This window comes from Belonocnema kinseyi, chromosome 10, assembly GCF_010883055.1.
Source record: "Belonocnema kinseyi isolate 2016_QV_RU_SX_M_011 chromosome 10, B_treatae_v1, whole genome shotgun sequence".
NCBI classification, from domain to species: domain Eukaryota; kingdom Metazoa; phylum Arthropoda; class Insecta; order Hymenoptera; family Cynipidae; genus Belonocnema; species Belonocnema kinseyi.
Window position 1 is genome coordinate 32,403,059 of NC_046666.1, and position 16,547 is coordinate 32,419,605.

A 16,547-nucleotide genomic window follows, 5' to 3' on the forward strand; every position below is an offset into this window, starting at 1 on the left:
CTCCTAATTTTAACGCTTCTGAATTTTCACCCATTCCGCTTCTTTGGTTTCCGAAGAAATACCTTTCAGAGTTTTGGATTTCCTACTTAATGCTCTTTCCTATTTTTTGCTATTCCTAAGTTTTACCATTATGTATTATGACCCATTCTGAAATTTTATCTTTCTTAATTTTTACCGTTCCGAAAAATGAACGGCCCCCATTTAAGTACGGCCCCTGATCATTATTCAGGGTTGTTACAGAATGTTGCAAACATCAAATTCAGTAGCCGGTTTTAAATTTGATAACGGTCTACCTCCACTACCCAAATTCCCCTCACGCAGGTGAAGGATCGCCAGACGCTGTCGCCGATCCCTCGCGCAGGTGAGGGATCGGCAGACGCTGTCGCCGACCCTTTTAAGTAGGGAGTCCTTTCTAATAAAGATGAATAAAATATGAAACATGAAAATTTTTTAATTTTGCAATTAGTATGAAAGACGAATTTGGTTATTTTTAAAATTCAGGCGGATCTGCAAAGCAGAACAACAAGACATCATAATGTGAGAAGGACTAATAGTGATTTAGGAGGACAGAGGCTTCTTCAGTGGGATACAAGATCCGGATATAGTCATGTTCACAATTATAGAAGAATGCTCTCAACTCCATCGCCGATAAAAACGAGACCGCCTAGGCTGAGCCCAAGACACTCCTCGCATGACATTGTGACCCTGAGAAGGTGAGGTCTTATTATCAATCTTAATCTCGATTTCCGCGTTCGTCATTTTGTCTTTCGCATAAACGCAAGTAATGCATTGTCACAAGAATCGAGGTGCGCTAGTGAACCCTTGCAGAAGAAAAGAACTTTCCTTAAATTAAAATTTCGACCAGTTTTTTCTGTAAAATCAAGTCTTTAAAGACGCTACTTGTATCATATTTACAGGATGTCTACCCTATCTGGAAAACTTGGAAATGTCAGGGAATTATTTTTTAATTAAATTTTTTTTTCTGAAAAAAATCTTCGCCCCTCTGAGAACTGACCCAAAAAGCTTCCTATTGCCGTTTGAGTGCTTTACCTTTAAGCTATTAGAGAGATCGAAAGAAGAATCCTTTTTCAGAAATACACTAATTATTTTGCCAGGTGTTACAAGTCAAATTTTTCATGGAATCTGTATTATCATCTGAGAATAACAAAAATTCTTAATTTATATATATATATATTTAAAATATTTCAATAATAAAGAAATTCCAATGACTAGATGAAGTTATGAACTAAAGATTTTTTTAAGAAATTTTTTTTCTGAAAAAAATCTTGTTCGATGCGCTGTGAATCGAACCACAGAGCCTCCGATTATCGACCGTACGCTTTACCCTTAAGCTACTAGAGAGGTCGAAAGATGACTTTTTTTTCAGACATAAATTTCACCATTTTGTAAAGTCAGAGAACTTATTCGATAGTATGCTTCTTTTTTTTAATTGCAATATTAAATTGAATAAAAATGAATCTTCATTTGCAAAATTAGCTGTATATTACTGTTTTGAAATATTTTGTTTAAAATCTATTTTTTTAACTGAAAATTCAAGTATCTGGTTGAAAATTAATGTATTCTGTTGAAAATTCTTTATTTTTTGTTGAATTACATTATTTTTTATTAGAAACTTAAATCATCTTTGGTTAATATTATCTTTTTTTAAATGAAGATTAAATTTTTTTATTGAAAGTTACTCTAATGTTAAAAATTAATTTCGCGTTGTTAAAGATCCACCATTTTAATTGCAAAATAATATCCTTGGTTGAAAAATGAGCTATTTTGTTGAAAATGCGTTTTTTTCAAAATTAATTTTTTTACAGAAAATATAACAATTCAATATTTAGACGAAAAATTACTTTTTTTATATGAAAATTTTGACTTGTTTGGTAAAAACTAATCTTCTGAGTTGAAAATTAATCTTTTTATTGGAAATTTGATGATTCTAGTTCAAGACTTATAATTTTGGTTGAAAATTCATAAATATAATATTGCATTTCTTGTTGAAACTCGATCTGTTTTAGTTTATAAATCAACTATTTGGTTAAAAATGCATTAATTCTGAACCAAAAAATAAATAAATTTTTAAACCGAAAATATTATTTTTCAGTTACATATTCACGTAAAAAAAATTAATATAATTTAAAAAAATGTAAACTGCCAGATGAACTTTCGACCAATAAAAGAAATTTTCAAGATTAATTTTAAAAACAATGTTTAAGATTTTTTTACCGAGATGAATTAATCATCTTGCTAAAAAAATTAATCTCAACCATTTTTTTTAAATTAATCTTAAAATTTTCTCGGAAGTTCATCTCTTAATTTGTAATAAAAAAAAAATTTTTTTAAATTGAAAATCAATTTTTTCCACCTGAATATGTTACTAAGAAATAATATTTTCGAGTTGAATATTTTTTTTGTTGAAGTTTAACTAGTTATTTAAACATTCATGCATTTTGTTGAAAATTTATCTGCTTGGTTCAGAATCCATTTTTTATTTTGGAAATTCAACTGTTTAGCTAACAATTCAACTATTTGTTAAAAATTCATTTCTTGTGTTAAAAATTGGATTCTTTCCATTTTCTCGTATACATTTGTTTATTTATAATTAAATTATTTGTTTGAAAACTCGTATATTTTTCGTTGAGAATTAATGTTTTAATTGAAAATTCGACTTTTTTTGTTGAATTTGAAACTTTTGGTGAAAAATTCCATTATTAAGTTAAAAATTCAAGTTTTTTTACATAATTAATTGTTCAAATTAGAAATCAAATAAAAATTGAGTAAAAATTAAAATTATAATAAAATGTACAATTTTAATGTTCAACAGTTTTGTTGAAAATTTAATTATATTGTTGAAATATCAAGTATTTTCTAAGAATAAATTTTCTTACTCGAAAATTCAACTGTTTTGTTTAAAATTTGTCCGTTTGGATTGAAAATTGATATTTTTGGTAGAAAATGATGTTTTACGGCCACCCTGATAAAAAATTCTTCTCTTCCTGCAAGGGAATCCTAATAGATGTTTACGTGATGATTCAGATATCCACTAAATCAGAAAATTATGAATAAAAAACTAAAAGAACCAATGTAAATTTTCAAATGAACGAATAAATCAAGCGAAGTGCATGTCATTTAATTCAAATAAAATTTAAAATGTTTATTGAAGATAATCTAAAGAAATGACGTAAAGCATTGATAGTTTTTTTGTTGAATTTTATCGCACACTCGCCTCGATTCTATTTCGCACAAATCTGAGAGAGCAAACATCACTTTAAGCAACTGCAGCGCTGCTGATAGCCAAAACGCTTTGACGCTACTAGTGCACATACTTAAAAAAATGTCTTCTTTTAAAACTTTTTTTTTCGTCAAAGAGACATGCATAATCAACAAGATATGAAACGCTGCTTAATTAAATGAACATTTATCATCACATCAGTATTTGGTTTGGTCAAAATTTAAATTTTTTTTATTCGAACCTTTCCAGTAAATCGAGGGAGAATAGTGGTAGGTAGACGGGTATAATAAAACTCTTTTTATTTTCTCGTAAAGTTTGATTGTCACACGTAATTCTTGTCGTGTATACCTTGTAACACGTTGCTGAATGTTAAGATAGAGCTTCTGTACACGCTTGTGAATCCCTTTAAAAAAATGGGTAAGATAGTCTCCATTAACAATTTTTTTTCTGGCCCCAGTAACGCGAAAGGGAGGTGTTCTCGGACAAATTTGAGACGATCTCTCAGCCAACCATTGGGTATCAATCAACTTTCTCCGTTGATGCGCACCAAAACTGCAGGTAATGAAAATTGTATTTATTTATTCTTTTTTTCTTTTAATAATTCAAATTTAGGAGTTCATCGACATTTGTAGGCTTCAGAATTTCCTTTATAAATACTCAATCCTCTCTTTGAAAGTTGATCTCTTGTAAATTATTGTACAAATCCAAAGTAACTCTTGTAGATTCGTTCATTAAACTCTGTAAAGTGCATGTTTAGAACAACTTTATCTTGTGCACAATTTTTCCAAAGTTTTGAGACTAGATGAGTAAGGAGAATTCTAATCCAAACGTTCCTGTTACCGACGTCGATACCATTACACAGCTGAAATGGTCCGTGTCTGTACTAATCTTCTAGAATGTTTTATTTTGCGTAAACAACTTGAAGTTTATTTATCCTTTCGCGTTATTATTTTCAAGGTTTATTTTTTATTTTATATCTAGAAAACAAGAATAATTTAGTTCTTCCTTATAGGTAATACATTGAATTAAAAAATGTCTGTCCTTATTCATTTAATGGGCCAATAACTCGTGAAAAACTTTCTAGAACTTTCTATCAATTTATTTATATTTTTTTATTATCTTTCATCTTTTCATTTCTTTCTTTTTCTATTCTAGAACATTATTTTAGAACCTTAAGACGAAGAGCGGGATATATTAATAGAGATGTAGAAATCTACCTTACCGGGTACTAATCTTCTAGAATGTTTTTTTTTTGCGTAAATAACTTCAAATTTATTTATCCTTTCGCTCAAGTATTTTCAAGGTTTATTTTTGATATAATGTGTAGAAAACAAGAATAATTTAGTTCTTCCTTATAGTTATTACATTTAATTTAAAAATTCCTGTCTTTATTTATTCCAAGGGATAATAACTCGTAAAAAATATTCTAGAACTTTCTTTCAATTTATTTATATATTTTTTTATTATCTTTTATCTTTTTATTTCTTTCTTTTATTTCTTTATTTATATTTTGTAACATTATTTTAGAACCGTACGGCGAAAAGCGGGATATATTAATGGAGATGTAGAAATCTACCTTACCGGGTGTGAGAACATTCTAGAAACTTAGGACGAACACGAACCACTTCAGCTGTTGAATGGGCTCGATGTCGGTAACAGGAATCTTGGATTAGAAGGCTGTTTGCTTATTTACTAGACTAAAGTATTTCGAAAGCCCCTGATCTTTTCTAAAGTAAAAACCTTCCAAGTAATTTGGCTTTTAAGTCGTTAGGGAGCGTCCATTATTTACGTACGGCTTTTCGATTGTGAGGGGGGGGGGGGTGGGGTCCAAATAATTTCTTGATAAAAATTTCTTGATTCTCCTTACATTTTTTTCTCAAATATGCTAATTATTAATTAACACCTGTTTTTATTAGCTCGCCGATTGAATAAAAATTAGATTACGAATCTGAAGTCAGAATTTCGAAATTTTAAATTCAAGGTGGCGTATTCAAGGTGGAGATTTCAACATTTTGAAAAAAAGAGATATATGACTTTGAAAATCTCTACTCGGGGGTTTTTGGAGTCGCCGATTACGAATTTAAAGTCAGAATTTCAAAATTTCAAAATTCCAGATGGCAGGCTCAAGATAGCATGTTCACCTTTTACAAAAAAAAAGTATAAAGAAAAACATGAAAATATGTAAAAACTATATAAACTGATTGTTGTCAATTGTATCATTTTAATACTAAATTCGTTATAAAAAATCACGATATTCCATAAATGCCTACATTATACTTCAAATTCGTAACCATCGTCTCCAAAAACCCCAAGTACAGATTTTCAAGTTCGCATATCTCTTTTCTCAAAATTTTGGAACCGCGATCTTGAATCCGTTTATAATTTATTATGTTGAATAGATTTTTCAAAAATGAATTCTTTCGAAAAGACATTTTTTTAGTTTGTTTATTTATATGACAATTATTATAAACAATTATGTCAAAAAAGCTATATTCTTACGTCCTCTTACAAATAAATTAGCTAATAAACAAAAAAAACCGACCTAAATACGTTAAAAATTAATTAAATGGCAAAAATCTGAAGTTAAGTTGGTGGGATCCCACGTTCCCACCGTGAAACTAAGGGTTAAAATTCTTTATAACATTCGAAAATTCTCTGAATCTTCGTTAAATATTTTGAAATCTAACGAAATCCTGTAAAATCTGTTAATATACTTTAGAATATTAGGAAATCTCTTAAAATCCTTTGAAATCCTGAGGACTCATTAAAACCCCTTTAATTATTTTAAAATTCCTTAAATTCTTGGTCTTTTTAAATTTATTGAGATCCGGTAAAATCTCTGAAATTACGTTAAGTAATTTCCTCAACCTCATAGAATATTTTATAATCATTTGAAATTTAAATTTTGTTTGAATTTCTCAGAGAACTGATGAAATCTCTAAAAAGGTTTGAAAATCTCGTTAAAATCCGTACAAATTTTGTCGTTTTTGAGCTACTTTATAATCCTTTGAAATATTTTTGTGTCCCTTTAAGTCTCACCCAGCAATATTTGAAATATTTTGAAACCTTTTTTACAGTGGAAATTATTTACATAATTTGTATGTATTGAGTAAAGAATATAAAATCTTACTTAAGTAGGGAGGGGGGCTGAAATCTCAAAAATCATCCTTACGTAATTAATGGCCGTTCCCTTGCTCTATTATAAACATAATCCATAAAGTTTTCAATAAAAAAACACTTAATATTAACCCCATGACTTTTCTTTCTAAACAGGCTGCTAAATTCATTGAGGGAGGAATTTACTAATTTGAATGCCACTTTTCTTTCTTAATTTCTGAATTTCTTAAGCGCTTATTAAAAATTTCGTCGCGAAATAGGTGTGAGATTACCCGGTGGTAACGTCTTATCCGAAGACGAGCAGGACGGAAGAGGTGGTACTTCCGACGACGAGATGATGTCTGATTCGGAATCGTCCATCACCTCTTTGACGGATAGAAAAAAGTCCTTTGAGCAGACGATGGACGAGGAGTTGGTTATCCTGGCTGAGGCAGTTTGGGACCACATAGCCATCGAACCCGAGGAACTTGCTTTTCGAGCTGGTGATGTGATTGATGTCCTCGATACGATGGACAAAGACTGGTGGTGGGGAAGCTGTAGAGGAGAACATGGATGGTTTCCTGCTGCTTTCGTTCGGGTATTTATTTTATTCATTTTTTTAATAATTCGAAAATTTAAAAAAAAATCAGGATTCGTTAGCGGCAAATCTGGGTTCTATTCTTCCTGGCTGCATTTTTTCAATCTTTTATTTTTTCATTCAGTGTTTTTTTTTATTGCTATTGATTATTGAATTTATTTAAATTAAGTCGAAATATTAATTTTTAACAATTATTTCATGGCAAATTTGTTTTTTTTTTCTTATTTTCTAATGCAAGGGATACTACTGATAAATGAATGGTAATAGCATGCATTATTTTTGCACCTTGCATATCTTACGATAAAAATTTTATACTATCATTATCATTCATTTTTTGATTATTTATTCATGATCAAGGTTGCTATAGGTCGGGGAATCTTATCAAATAAGGGAATTTAAAAATGGCCAGAGATATTATTACGAAAGACGTTTTTCTAACATTTTAAAATTGGTTTAAAATTGATTTTGTTTTTATTGAAAATTCTACTATTTAGTTGAAAATTCATTTTTTGTTGTTTTTAAAGATTTATTATTCCAATATACAAATAAATTTCTTTGTTTAAATATTTAACTATTTCAATGGAAGTTCACCTATTTGGTTAAAAATGCCTCTTTTTGGATCAAAATTGATCTTCTTGGTTGGAAGTGAATTTCTTTTGTAGAATTTCTGAATATTTTGTTGAAAATTCATTTTTTTTAAATTGAAAATTCATGTTTGAATGGAATTTACTCTTTTATTTTTTGTTGACAATTTATCTTTTTAATATGAAAATTTCACTATTTTGTTGAAAATTCGTCTTTGTAGATACAAATTTAATCTTATTGGTTGAAAATTCATCTCTTTGGTTGATAATTAAACTATTTTGTTGAAAAATCATATATTTTGTTGAAATTTTTTCTTTTTTTGTATAAAAACCAATTTTGTTGGGTTACGGTTAATTTTTTTTAAGATTCATCATGTTAATTAAAAATTCATTTCATGTGTTGAAAATTAATTTTTTTTGTACAAAAAATTGAATTATTCCATTTTTGATTCAACACTTTTCTGTTTTTTTTTGTAAATTTCAATATTTTAATGAAATTTAATTTTATTTGATTGAAATTTGATTTTATTTTGTTGAATTTTTTCTTTTTTTGAACAAAATACATTTTTCTGGTTAAAGATTTATTTTTATTTTTTTAAGATTCATAATTTTAGTTATAAATTTATTTCTTGGGTTGAAAATTAATTTTTCTTTATCAAAAATTTAATTATTCCATTTTTGGTTGATCACTCTTCTGTTTTGTTGTAAACTTCAATATTTGAATGAAAATTCATTTAATTTGGTTAAAATTAAATTTATTTTGTTGAATTTTTAAAGATTTTATTGAAAATTCATTTTTTGAACGGAATTTACTCTTTTATTTTTTGTTGAAAAATTTATCTTCTTAACTTGAAAATTTTACTATTTTGTTAAAAATTCGTCTTTGTAGGAAGAAATTCAATCTTATTGGTTGAAAATTCATCTGTTTGGCTGAAAATTAAACTATTTTGTTAAAAACTCATGTATTTTATTGAATTTTCTTTCTTTTTTTGTACAAAATCCATTTTCTTCGTTAAAGATTTCTTTTTTTAAGATTCATCATTTTAATTAAAAATTAATTTTATGGGTTGAAAATTAATTTTTTTGTGCAGAAAATTGAATTAGTCCATTTTTGAATCAACACTTTTCTGTTTTGTTGTAAATTTCAATATTTTAATGAAAATTTATTTTATTTTGTTGAAATTTGAATTTCTTTTGTTGAATTTTTATATATTTTGTGGTGAAAATTCATTTTTCTTATTGGAAATTACTTTTTGAACGGAACATTTTTTGTTGAAAATTGATCTTTTTTACTTGAAAATTTTACTACTTGGTTGAAAATCCGTCTTTGTAGATAGACATTTAATCTGATAGGGTGAAAATTAATCTGTTTGGTTGAAAATTAAACTATTTTGTTGAAAAGTCATGTATTTTGTTGAAATTTTTTCCTTTTTTGTAGAAAATCCATTTTTGTGGTTAAAGATTTATTTCTATTTTTTTAAGATTCGTCCTTTTAGTTACAAATTCATTTCTTGGGTTGAAAATTAATTTTTTTTTACCGAAAATTTAATTATTCCATTTTCGGTTTAACACTTTTCTGTTTTTTTTGTAAATTTCAATATTTTAATGAAATTTAATTTTTTTTGATTGAAATTTGATTTTTTAACTGAAAATTGAACTATTTTATTTATGGTCGAAAATTGATCTCTTTTAGTTGAAATGCCATTATTTGATTTAAATTAATTTATTCTGTTAAAAATTGGTCTTTTTCGTAAAAACAAAAGTAAGCACAGTCGTTGAAAATTCAAGTATTTGATTAAAAATTCTTATATATTCTTGAAATTTTGTCTTTATTGTATAAAAGTAATCTTATTGGTTGAAAATTAATCTCTTTGGTTCAAAACTAAATTATTTTGTTGTAAATTCATTTTATTTAGTTAAAAATCATTTTTTAAACTGCAAATTAAACTATTCTATTTTCAGTCGAAAATGAATCTTTTTTATTCAAAAATTTATTTCTTTGGTTTAATACTTAACTATTTTATTGGTAATTCTGTTTTTTATCGAAAATTAATTTTTAACTGAAAGTGTGATAATTCTATTTTCGGTTGAAAATTTATCTGTTTTAGTAGAAAATTAGTGTATTTTGTTGAGGGTTCGTCTTCTTGGTCAAAAAATAAATTTTTTTGTTGGAAAATTCAACTATTTGGTAAAAATTTCAGTTTTCAGTTGAAATTTCATTTCTTGGGTTGAAAATGTAACTTTTGCATTGTAACATTCCATTTTTTTAAATAAATTTTTAAATCCGTGATTGAATTATTATAGTTTCAGTTGAAAATTTCTTTTTTATGTTGACAATTTTTTTAGCTGAAAGTTTAACTATTCTATTTTTTTCAAAAATTGATCGATTTGAGATGAAAATTCCACTATTTCGTTGAAAATTTATGAAAATCCATACTTTGCAAAAATCGTCTTTGTCGTCAATCTTGTTGTTTGAAAATTAATATCTTTGGTTCAAAACTAAACTATTTTGTTGAAAATTCATTTTATTTGCTTAAAATTAATTTTTTAACTGAAAATGTGATAATTCTATTTTCGGTTGAAATTTTTTGTTTAGTAAGAAATGAATGTTTTTTTGTTGAGATTTTGTCTTTTTCTTTGAAAATTGATCTTTTTGTTTGAAAATTCAACTATTTGGGAACAATTTCATTTTTCGGTTGCAATGTCATTTCTTGGATTAAAAATTTAACTTTTGTATTGTTACTTTCCTTTTTTTTTTGTTGAAAATAAATTTTTTAAGCGTTAATTGAATTATTATAATTTCGGTTAACAATTGATCTTTTTGAATTAAAAATTCAACTATATGGTTGAAAATTTTTCGTTTTTGCAAAAAATCTCTTCTTCGTTGAAAATTGAACTATTTTATCGAAATTCGTTTTTTTCGAAATTAGCGTTTTAACTTAAAATGTATCTTTTTTTTAGTTAAAACTTCATGTATTTTATGAAAAATCGCCTTTATTGGCAGAAAATTGATCTTCGTTAAAAACTAATCTTTTTGGTTGGAAAATTAACCCTCTCAACCTAGACTTCAATATGACTGGTTCAGATTAATGAATCGGAATTTTTTATTTGTTAAACTATAGCTGAAAGTCTCACAAAAATGATTATTATAAAATTAATCAGATGAATTCAACATATTACTTTAAATATTTTCACAAAACTGAAACAACTATATAGCGAGCCCAAAATATCGTCCGGGTATAATACACCCAGTCTAGTCTGTGAGGGTTAACTATTTGGTTAAAACTTTATCTATTTTTGTTTAAAATGCAATACCTCAAGGTTGTACCGCAAACTTGAAAGAAAAACTGATAATAGTCAGGAAAAATAGACATTTTTTCACGGAAAAGTGAAGGAAAGACAGGAAATTTCAAAATTGGGATTTTGTAGCAACCCTTATCATCAAAACTCAAACCGTTTTTGGTCAATCAATGCCAATTTGAACAAATACTCTTCCAAAATCATATTTTGAAGACAACTGACGATTCCCCTAGACTCTAGATTCTAAAACTAATCCTTTTTTCAGTTGCGAGTTAGTCAAGAAGACACAGTGGAAGATTGCCTAGCTGCGATGGCTTCTGGGGCATCTTCTAGCTCCCAGTTAAGAAGGCGTACAAGTATTTCGTTGCTCTCGAATGAGCAAGTGAGAACCAGTGTTGTTCGAGAACTCGTTCAGACCGAACGAGATTTTGTCAAAGTTCTCAAGGACGTTGTGGAAGGCTACATCTCCGAGTGTCGAAGACGAACTGATATGTTCACTGAAGATCAGATTGATACGATTTTTATCAATCTGGAGGAACTACTGGACTTCCAGTCGGAATTCTTGAAGGATCTCGAAGCTTGCATTGATTGGAATTCTCCCCACAAGAGCTGCGTTGGAGAATGTTTTCTTAATCACGTGAGCAACCTTTATTTCTCTAGGTCTATATTTCTAATTAATAAAAATTTAGATGGTAAACCGATTACATCGGACAAATATTTTTTGAAGAACAAGAGAATTTTTTTATTTTCAATCATTCTAAAGATTTAAAAATTTCACAAAGATTTTTAAACTTTCAAAGGATTTAAATGATTTTTGATATTTCAAAAAGGGAACAGTTCACTAGATGTCAAAGATTTTAATAGAGTTAAAAATGTTTTAGAATCTTTCAAAATATTTCGCAAATATTTCAAATATTTTGACGAATTTAAATGAATACCTGATTTCAAAGATTTTAAACAATTTCAAAAGGTTTCAATAAATTTTTCAAGTTTTCACGAAGAAAGATTAAAGAAATATTTCACAAATATTTCAAAGATTTACCATGAAGATTTCAAAAATTTAGTAAAAATTTCATAGATACTTCAAAATAATAAAAGAATTTCAAAGATTTAAAACATTTCATAGATAATTGTATAAACTGTATACAACTTATCCTTACTTATCCTTAAAATATAAAAAGAAGAAAGAGTCCTTTCGGCCATTTTAATTCCAAAAACAACAAAATCCATTGGACCCTTTTTTGAAAAAAGTCTATAGAAGTTTATTCTAGAAGTTTGTTCTAGAACTTTATTCTAGAACTTTATTCTAGAACTTTATTCTAGAAATTCGTTCTAGAACTTTATTCTAACATAGTCTTTATAGAACATAATTTCCTTCAATATTCTTAAAAAATTATACAAATATTGAATTAAGTAAGAGTAAAATAAATTATATTTATCAACCTTTTTATTTATTAAAGTATTTAGAAATATTAATTCCTTCAATATTCTTAAAAAATTATACAAACTGATGTTTTGCGATTATTACAAGAAAAATGCGGCTAATCGACTTCCAAACATTATTTTTTAACATATGAGCACATAAATACAAAAGGTGTAAGAAATATTTCACAAAGTACAAAAGGTTTCACAAATATTTTCAATACCCCAGTGATTTTAAATAAAAACGAAAGATGTAGGAAATATTTCACAAGTATTTCAAAGAATTTATAATGATTTCTAAAGATTTAAAGAATTAACATTTTTTTCAAAGCTTTCAATAGTTTCGAACGAACACAAGAGTTTTCACAAACAAAGATTAAAGAAAGATTTCACAAATATTTCAAATATTTCAAAAGGTTTTGCAGAAATTTTAAGAATTTAAATACTCTAAAATATTTTAAGGAATTCACAAAGATTTCAAAAGATTAAAAAAATGTAACCAAGATTTTAAAAATTTAAAAGGTTTCAAAGCTTTTCAGTATATATAATTACATAAACAGGGTGTCTATTCACACGGAAAACCTGGAATTGTCAGAATATTTTCGTATATCTGGAAAAACTTGTAAATGTCAGTGATTTTTTTTAAGTATAGGAATTTTTTCCAGAACGTGCCTAATTTAAAAATAAAAACTTATTATAAAATTGAATTAATCTTTTTTTGTCAGAGTAGATTTGTTTTTCTAGATTACCTGATTTTTTATTCGTCTTTTTAATTAAATTCAGATGTTTTTGAGTTAAAAGTAAAAAAAAAGTAAAAAAAAGTTGTATTTCGTACAAAAATAATCGCTTTAGTTGAAACTTAATCTTTTTGGTTAAAAGACTTTTTTTGTTGTTGAAAATTAATGTATTTTGTTAAAAATTCTTAAATTCAAAAGTATTCTGTATAAATATTATATTATTCTAAATCAATTTCTTGTTTGAAAACTCATCCTTTCGGATAAAAATTTGCCTATTTTTCTGAAACATTTTTTGTTTATTTTTTAAATATCTACTATTTTTCTAAATAAAAACTTAACTATTCCAGTTGAAAATTCCACTATCTGATTGAAAATTCTTTTTTTTTCAAAATTACTTTTTTTTAAAGAAAATTTAACTTTTAGTTTCAAATTAAAATTTTCCATTTTTGGTTGAAAATTTATCCGTTTGAGTTGAAAATTCACTTATTTCATTTAAAATTTATCTTTTTTAATTGAAATTTCAAATTTTTGGTTAAAAATTCACATTTTTGGGAGTAGAAAATTAATCTTTTTGTTCGAAAATTCAGCTATTTCAGTTAAAGATGCATAACTTTAGTTGTAAATTAATCTGCCTGGTCTAAAATTCCACTATTTTCTTCAAAACTCTTTTCTGTTTTGATTGAAACTTATTTTTTTTTACTGTGAGTTTAAATAATCCATTTTTTGATCAAAAACTAATCATTTTTATTAAAAATTCGTCTATTCTAGTTGAAATTTCATGTATTTTGTTGAAAATACGTCTTTCTTTAGTAGAAAATTAATCTTCTTGTTAGAAAATTCAACTATTTTCTAATAAATTCATCTTTTTTTGGTTGTAAAATCCACTACTTGGTTTAAAGTAAAACTACTTTTTTCAATTTCCCTTTTTTATTGAAAATTCAACTGTTTTATAGAAAATTCTTTTTTAATTTGGTTTGAAAATTCCACAATTCGGTCTAAAATTAAACTATTTGGTTCAAAATTGACGTATTTAGTTGAAACTTCGTCTTTTTTGTAGAATTTAACTGATCCAAAATTAATTTCTCAAACCAAATATTTGATGATTCCATTTCTGCTTCAAAACAATTTTTTCTCGTTAAAAATTCAACTATATGTCTTAAAATTCATCTTTATTGCGTAAAAAATCATCTATTTGCTTGAGGATTCAACTATTTTTGTTGCAAATTAATTTTACATTAAATTATACTGTTTAAAAATTCGTCTTTTGGTAGTAAAGTAATCTGTGTTGGTTGGACAGAATTTTTTTTGTTGAAAATTCAACTTTTTGGGATTGAATTCGTCTTTTACGCTCGAAAATTCAGTTGGTTTTAGTTGAACTCTAATCATTTTTGTTTGTTTTATTTTGTATCTTGATAAAATCGTTTTTTCTGGCCAACATTCAACTGTTTTGTTAAAAATACATTATGGCGGGGTTGGGGGGGGGGGGGTCAAAATGGTCCATAATATGTAATTTAATGAAGCCAGTTTTTTATAACTGCGTTTCACCAGAAATTGCTGCATAAGTTGCAATGAAAGGGCATGTTTTGCCAGAAATTTCTGAATAAACTGCTCTGAATTTACATGTTTCACCAGAAATTGCTGAATAAGCTGCAATAAATTTTATAAGGTCGGATACTTTCCGGACAGCCTCGTATATATGCTCATAAGACCCTAACTCAAATAGAAAAGTTTTTCTGAATAAATTTAGAGTCTTTCCGGAATATCAGTCGATTCTAAAATGTCGTAATTTCAGAGAGCCGGTTTCCGAATGTATTCCGAATACTGCAACAGTCATCCGATGGCGACGGCAACATTGCAGGAGCTTTATCAGCATGATCATTATGGTCAGTTTTTTGAAGCCTGTCGTCTGATGCGAGGCCTGATAGAAATACCGCTAGACGGCTATTTGCTAACTCCAGTTCAAAGGATATGCAAATACCCTTTACAACTGGCCGAGCTGCTGAAGTACACAAAATCCGATCATCCTGATTGTCTGAAAATCCAGGAAGCGTTGGAAGCGATGCGAGGAGTTGCTGTCCTTATCAATGAGAGGAAAAGGCGAATGGAGAGTCTTGAGAAACTTGCAGCTTGGCAGCTTAGAGTTGAAGGATGGGAGGTACTTGAAAAACTTTTTCAAATATAAAACAGAGTTAGATTTGAAGTGCTGGACGTTCAAATAAAAGAAAAATGATATATTATTGAAGAAACTTAGGATTTATTATTTTTAGTTTGATATTATGAGAATATTTGTAGATAAAACAGAATTTACCCCTCTCAGCCTACACTGGGTGTTTTATACCCGGACGAGATTTTCGGCACGCTAAATAGTTGTTTCAGTTTTGTGAAAATATTTGTAGTAAAATGTTAAATTCATCTTATTAATTTTATAATATTCATTTTTATGAGACTTTCAGATATAGTTTAAAAAATAAAAAATCTCGATACGTTAATTTTAACCTGAGATATTTAAGTCTAGGCTGAAAAGTTTAAAAAAGTGTTTTGTGTATTTGAATGTTCAGAATATAGGGAAAAGCTGGATATTAGGGAAGATTCAGGGTTTGGGAAAAATTAGGGAATTTTGAAAAATTAGTTTTTCAGCCACCTTAATACCAATATTTCGGTTAGTAATTTATTCACCTTACGTTTTTATTTGTTTTTTTTACAGTTGCTTCCTCATAATGATTATATTTTTAGTTAACAATTTTATTGTATGGTTCAAAATTCATAAATGTTGTAAAAAATTTAATTATATTAATAGAAAATTAACTTTTTGTTAAACATTCATACTAAAAAATTGAAAATAGTATTGAAAATTTCACTGAAATTTATCTCAGTTGTAAATTTTATCTTTTTAGTTCAAAAATTTCATCTGTTTTGCTAGAAATTTCATCTCTCTTGAATAAAAATGCAACTTTTTGGTTGAATTCGTCTGATTTTAATTAAGAATACAAATATTTTTACTTTGAAATATCAACTATTGCATTATTTGTATAAAATTCATCTTCCAGGGTTTACAATTTGAGGTATTTGTTAAAATGTTAAACCACTTGTAAAAAAAAAGATTTTTTTTTTTGGTTGATGACTCATTATTTTAGTTGAAAATAAATCACTTCGGTTGAAAATTCTTTTTTTTTATTAATGGAAATAAATTTTCTTCCACTGAAAATTTAAGATTCCAATTTGAAGTATCATTTTAGTTGAAAGTCAATCTCTTTCGTGGAAAGTTGAATTATTTGGTTAAAAATTTAACTGCATTATAAAAAAAATTTCTTTATTCCTTTAAAATTATTTTTTGAAACTGATCATTTTTAATTCAAAATTTGCCTTTTTTGGTAGAAACCTAATCTTCTTAGTTTGAAATTTCCTGGTTGAAAATTCAAATTTTCAGGTTGAAAAATCAAGTGCTTCACAGAAAATTCGTGTGTTAGCTTGAAAGTTCAACAATTTGGTGAACCTTTTTATTTCTGTTTTTACTAGAAAATCTTTAATTGCTGAAAATTAGTATTTTTGGTTGAAAAAATTTAATATTT

At 27.1% G+C, this 16,547-nt stretch overlaps 1 protein-coding gene across 1 annotated transcript in view; it reads left to right on the forward strand.

Annotated features, from left to right (window-relative positions):
• The window catches only part of LOC117182335, a 603,484-nt gene that overhangs the window by 576,246 nt on the left and 10,691 nt on the right, over nucleotides 1-16,547 (forward strand). The window contains exons 12-16 of the mRNA XM_033375494.1: nucleotides 502-713; nucleotides 3,699-3,799; nucleotides 6,619-6,935; nucleotides 11,085-11,456; nucleotides 14,771-15,133. Coding sequence (XP_033231385.1) covers nucleotides 502-713; nucleotides 3,699-3,799; nucleotides 6,619-6,935; nucleotides 11,085-11,456; nucleotides 14,771-15,133 — 1,365 coding nt within the window. The remainder of the gene's footprint in view (nucleotides 1-501; nucleotides 714-3,698; nucleotides 3,800-6,618; nucleotides 6,936-11,084; nucleotides 11,457-14,770; nucleotides 15,134-16,547) is intronic.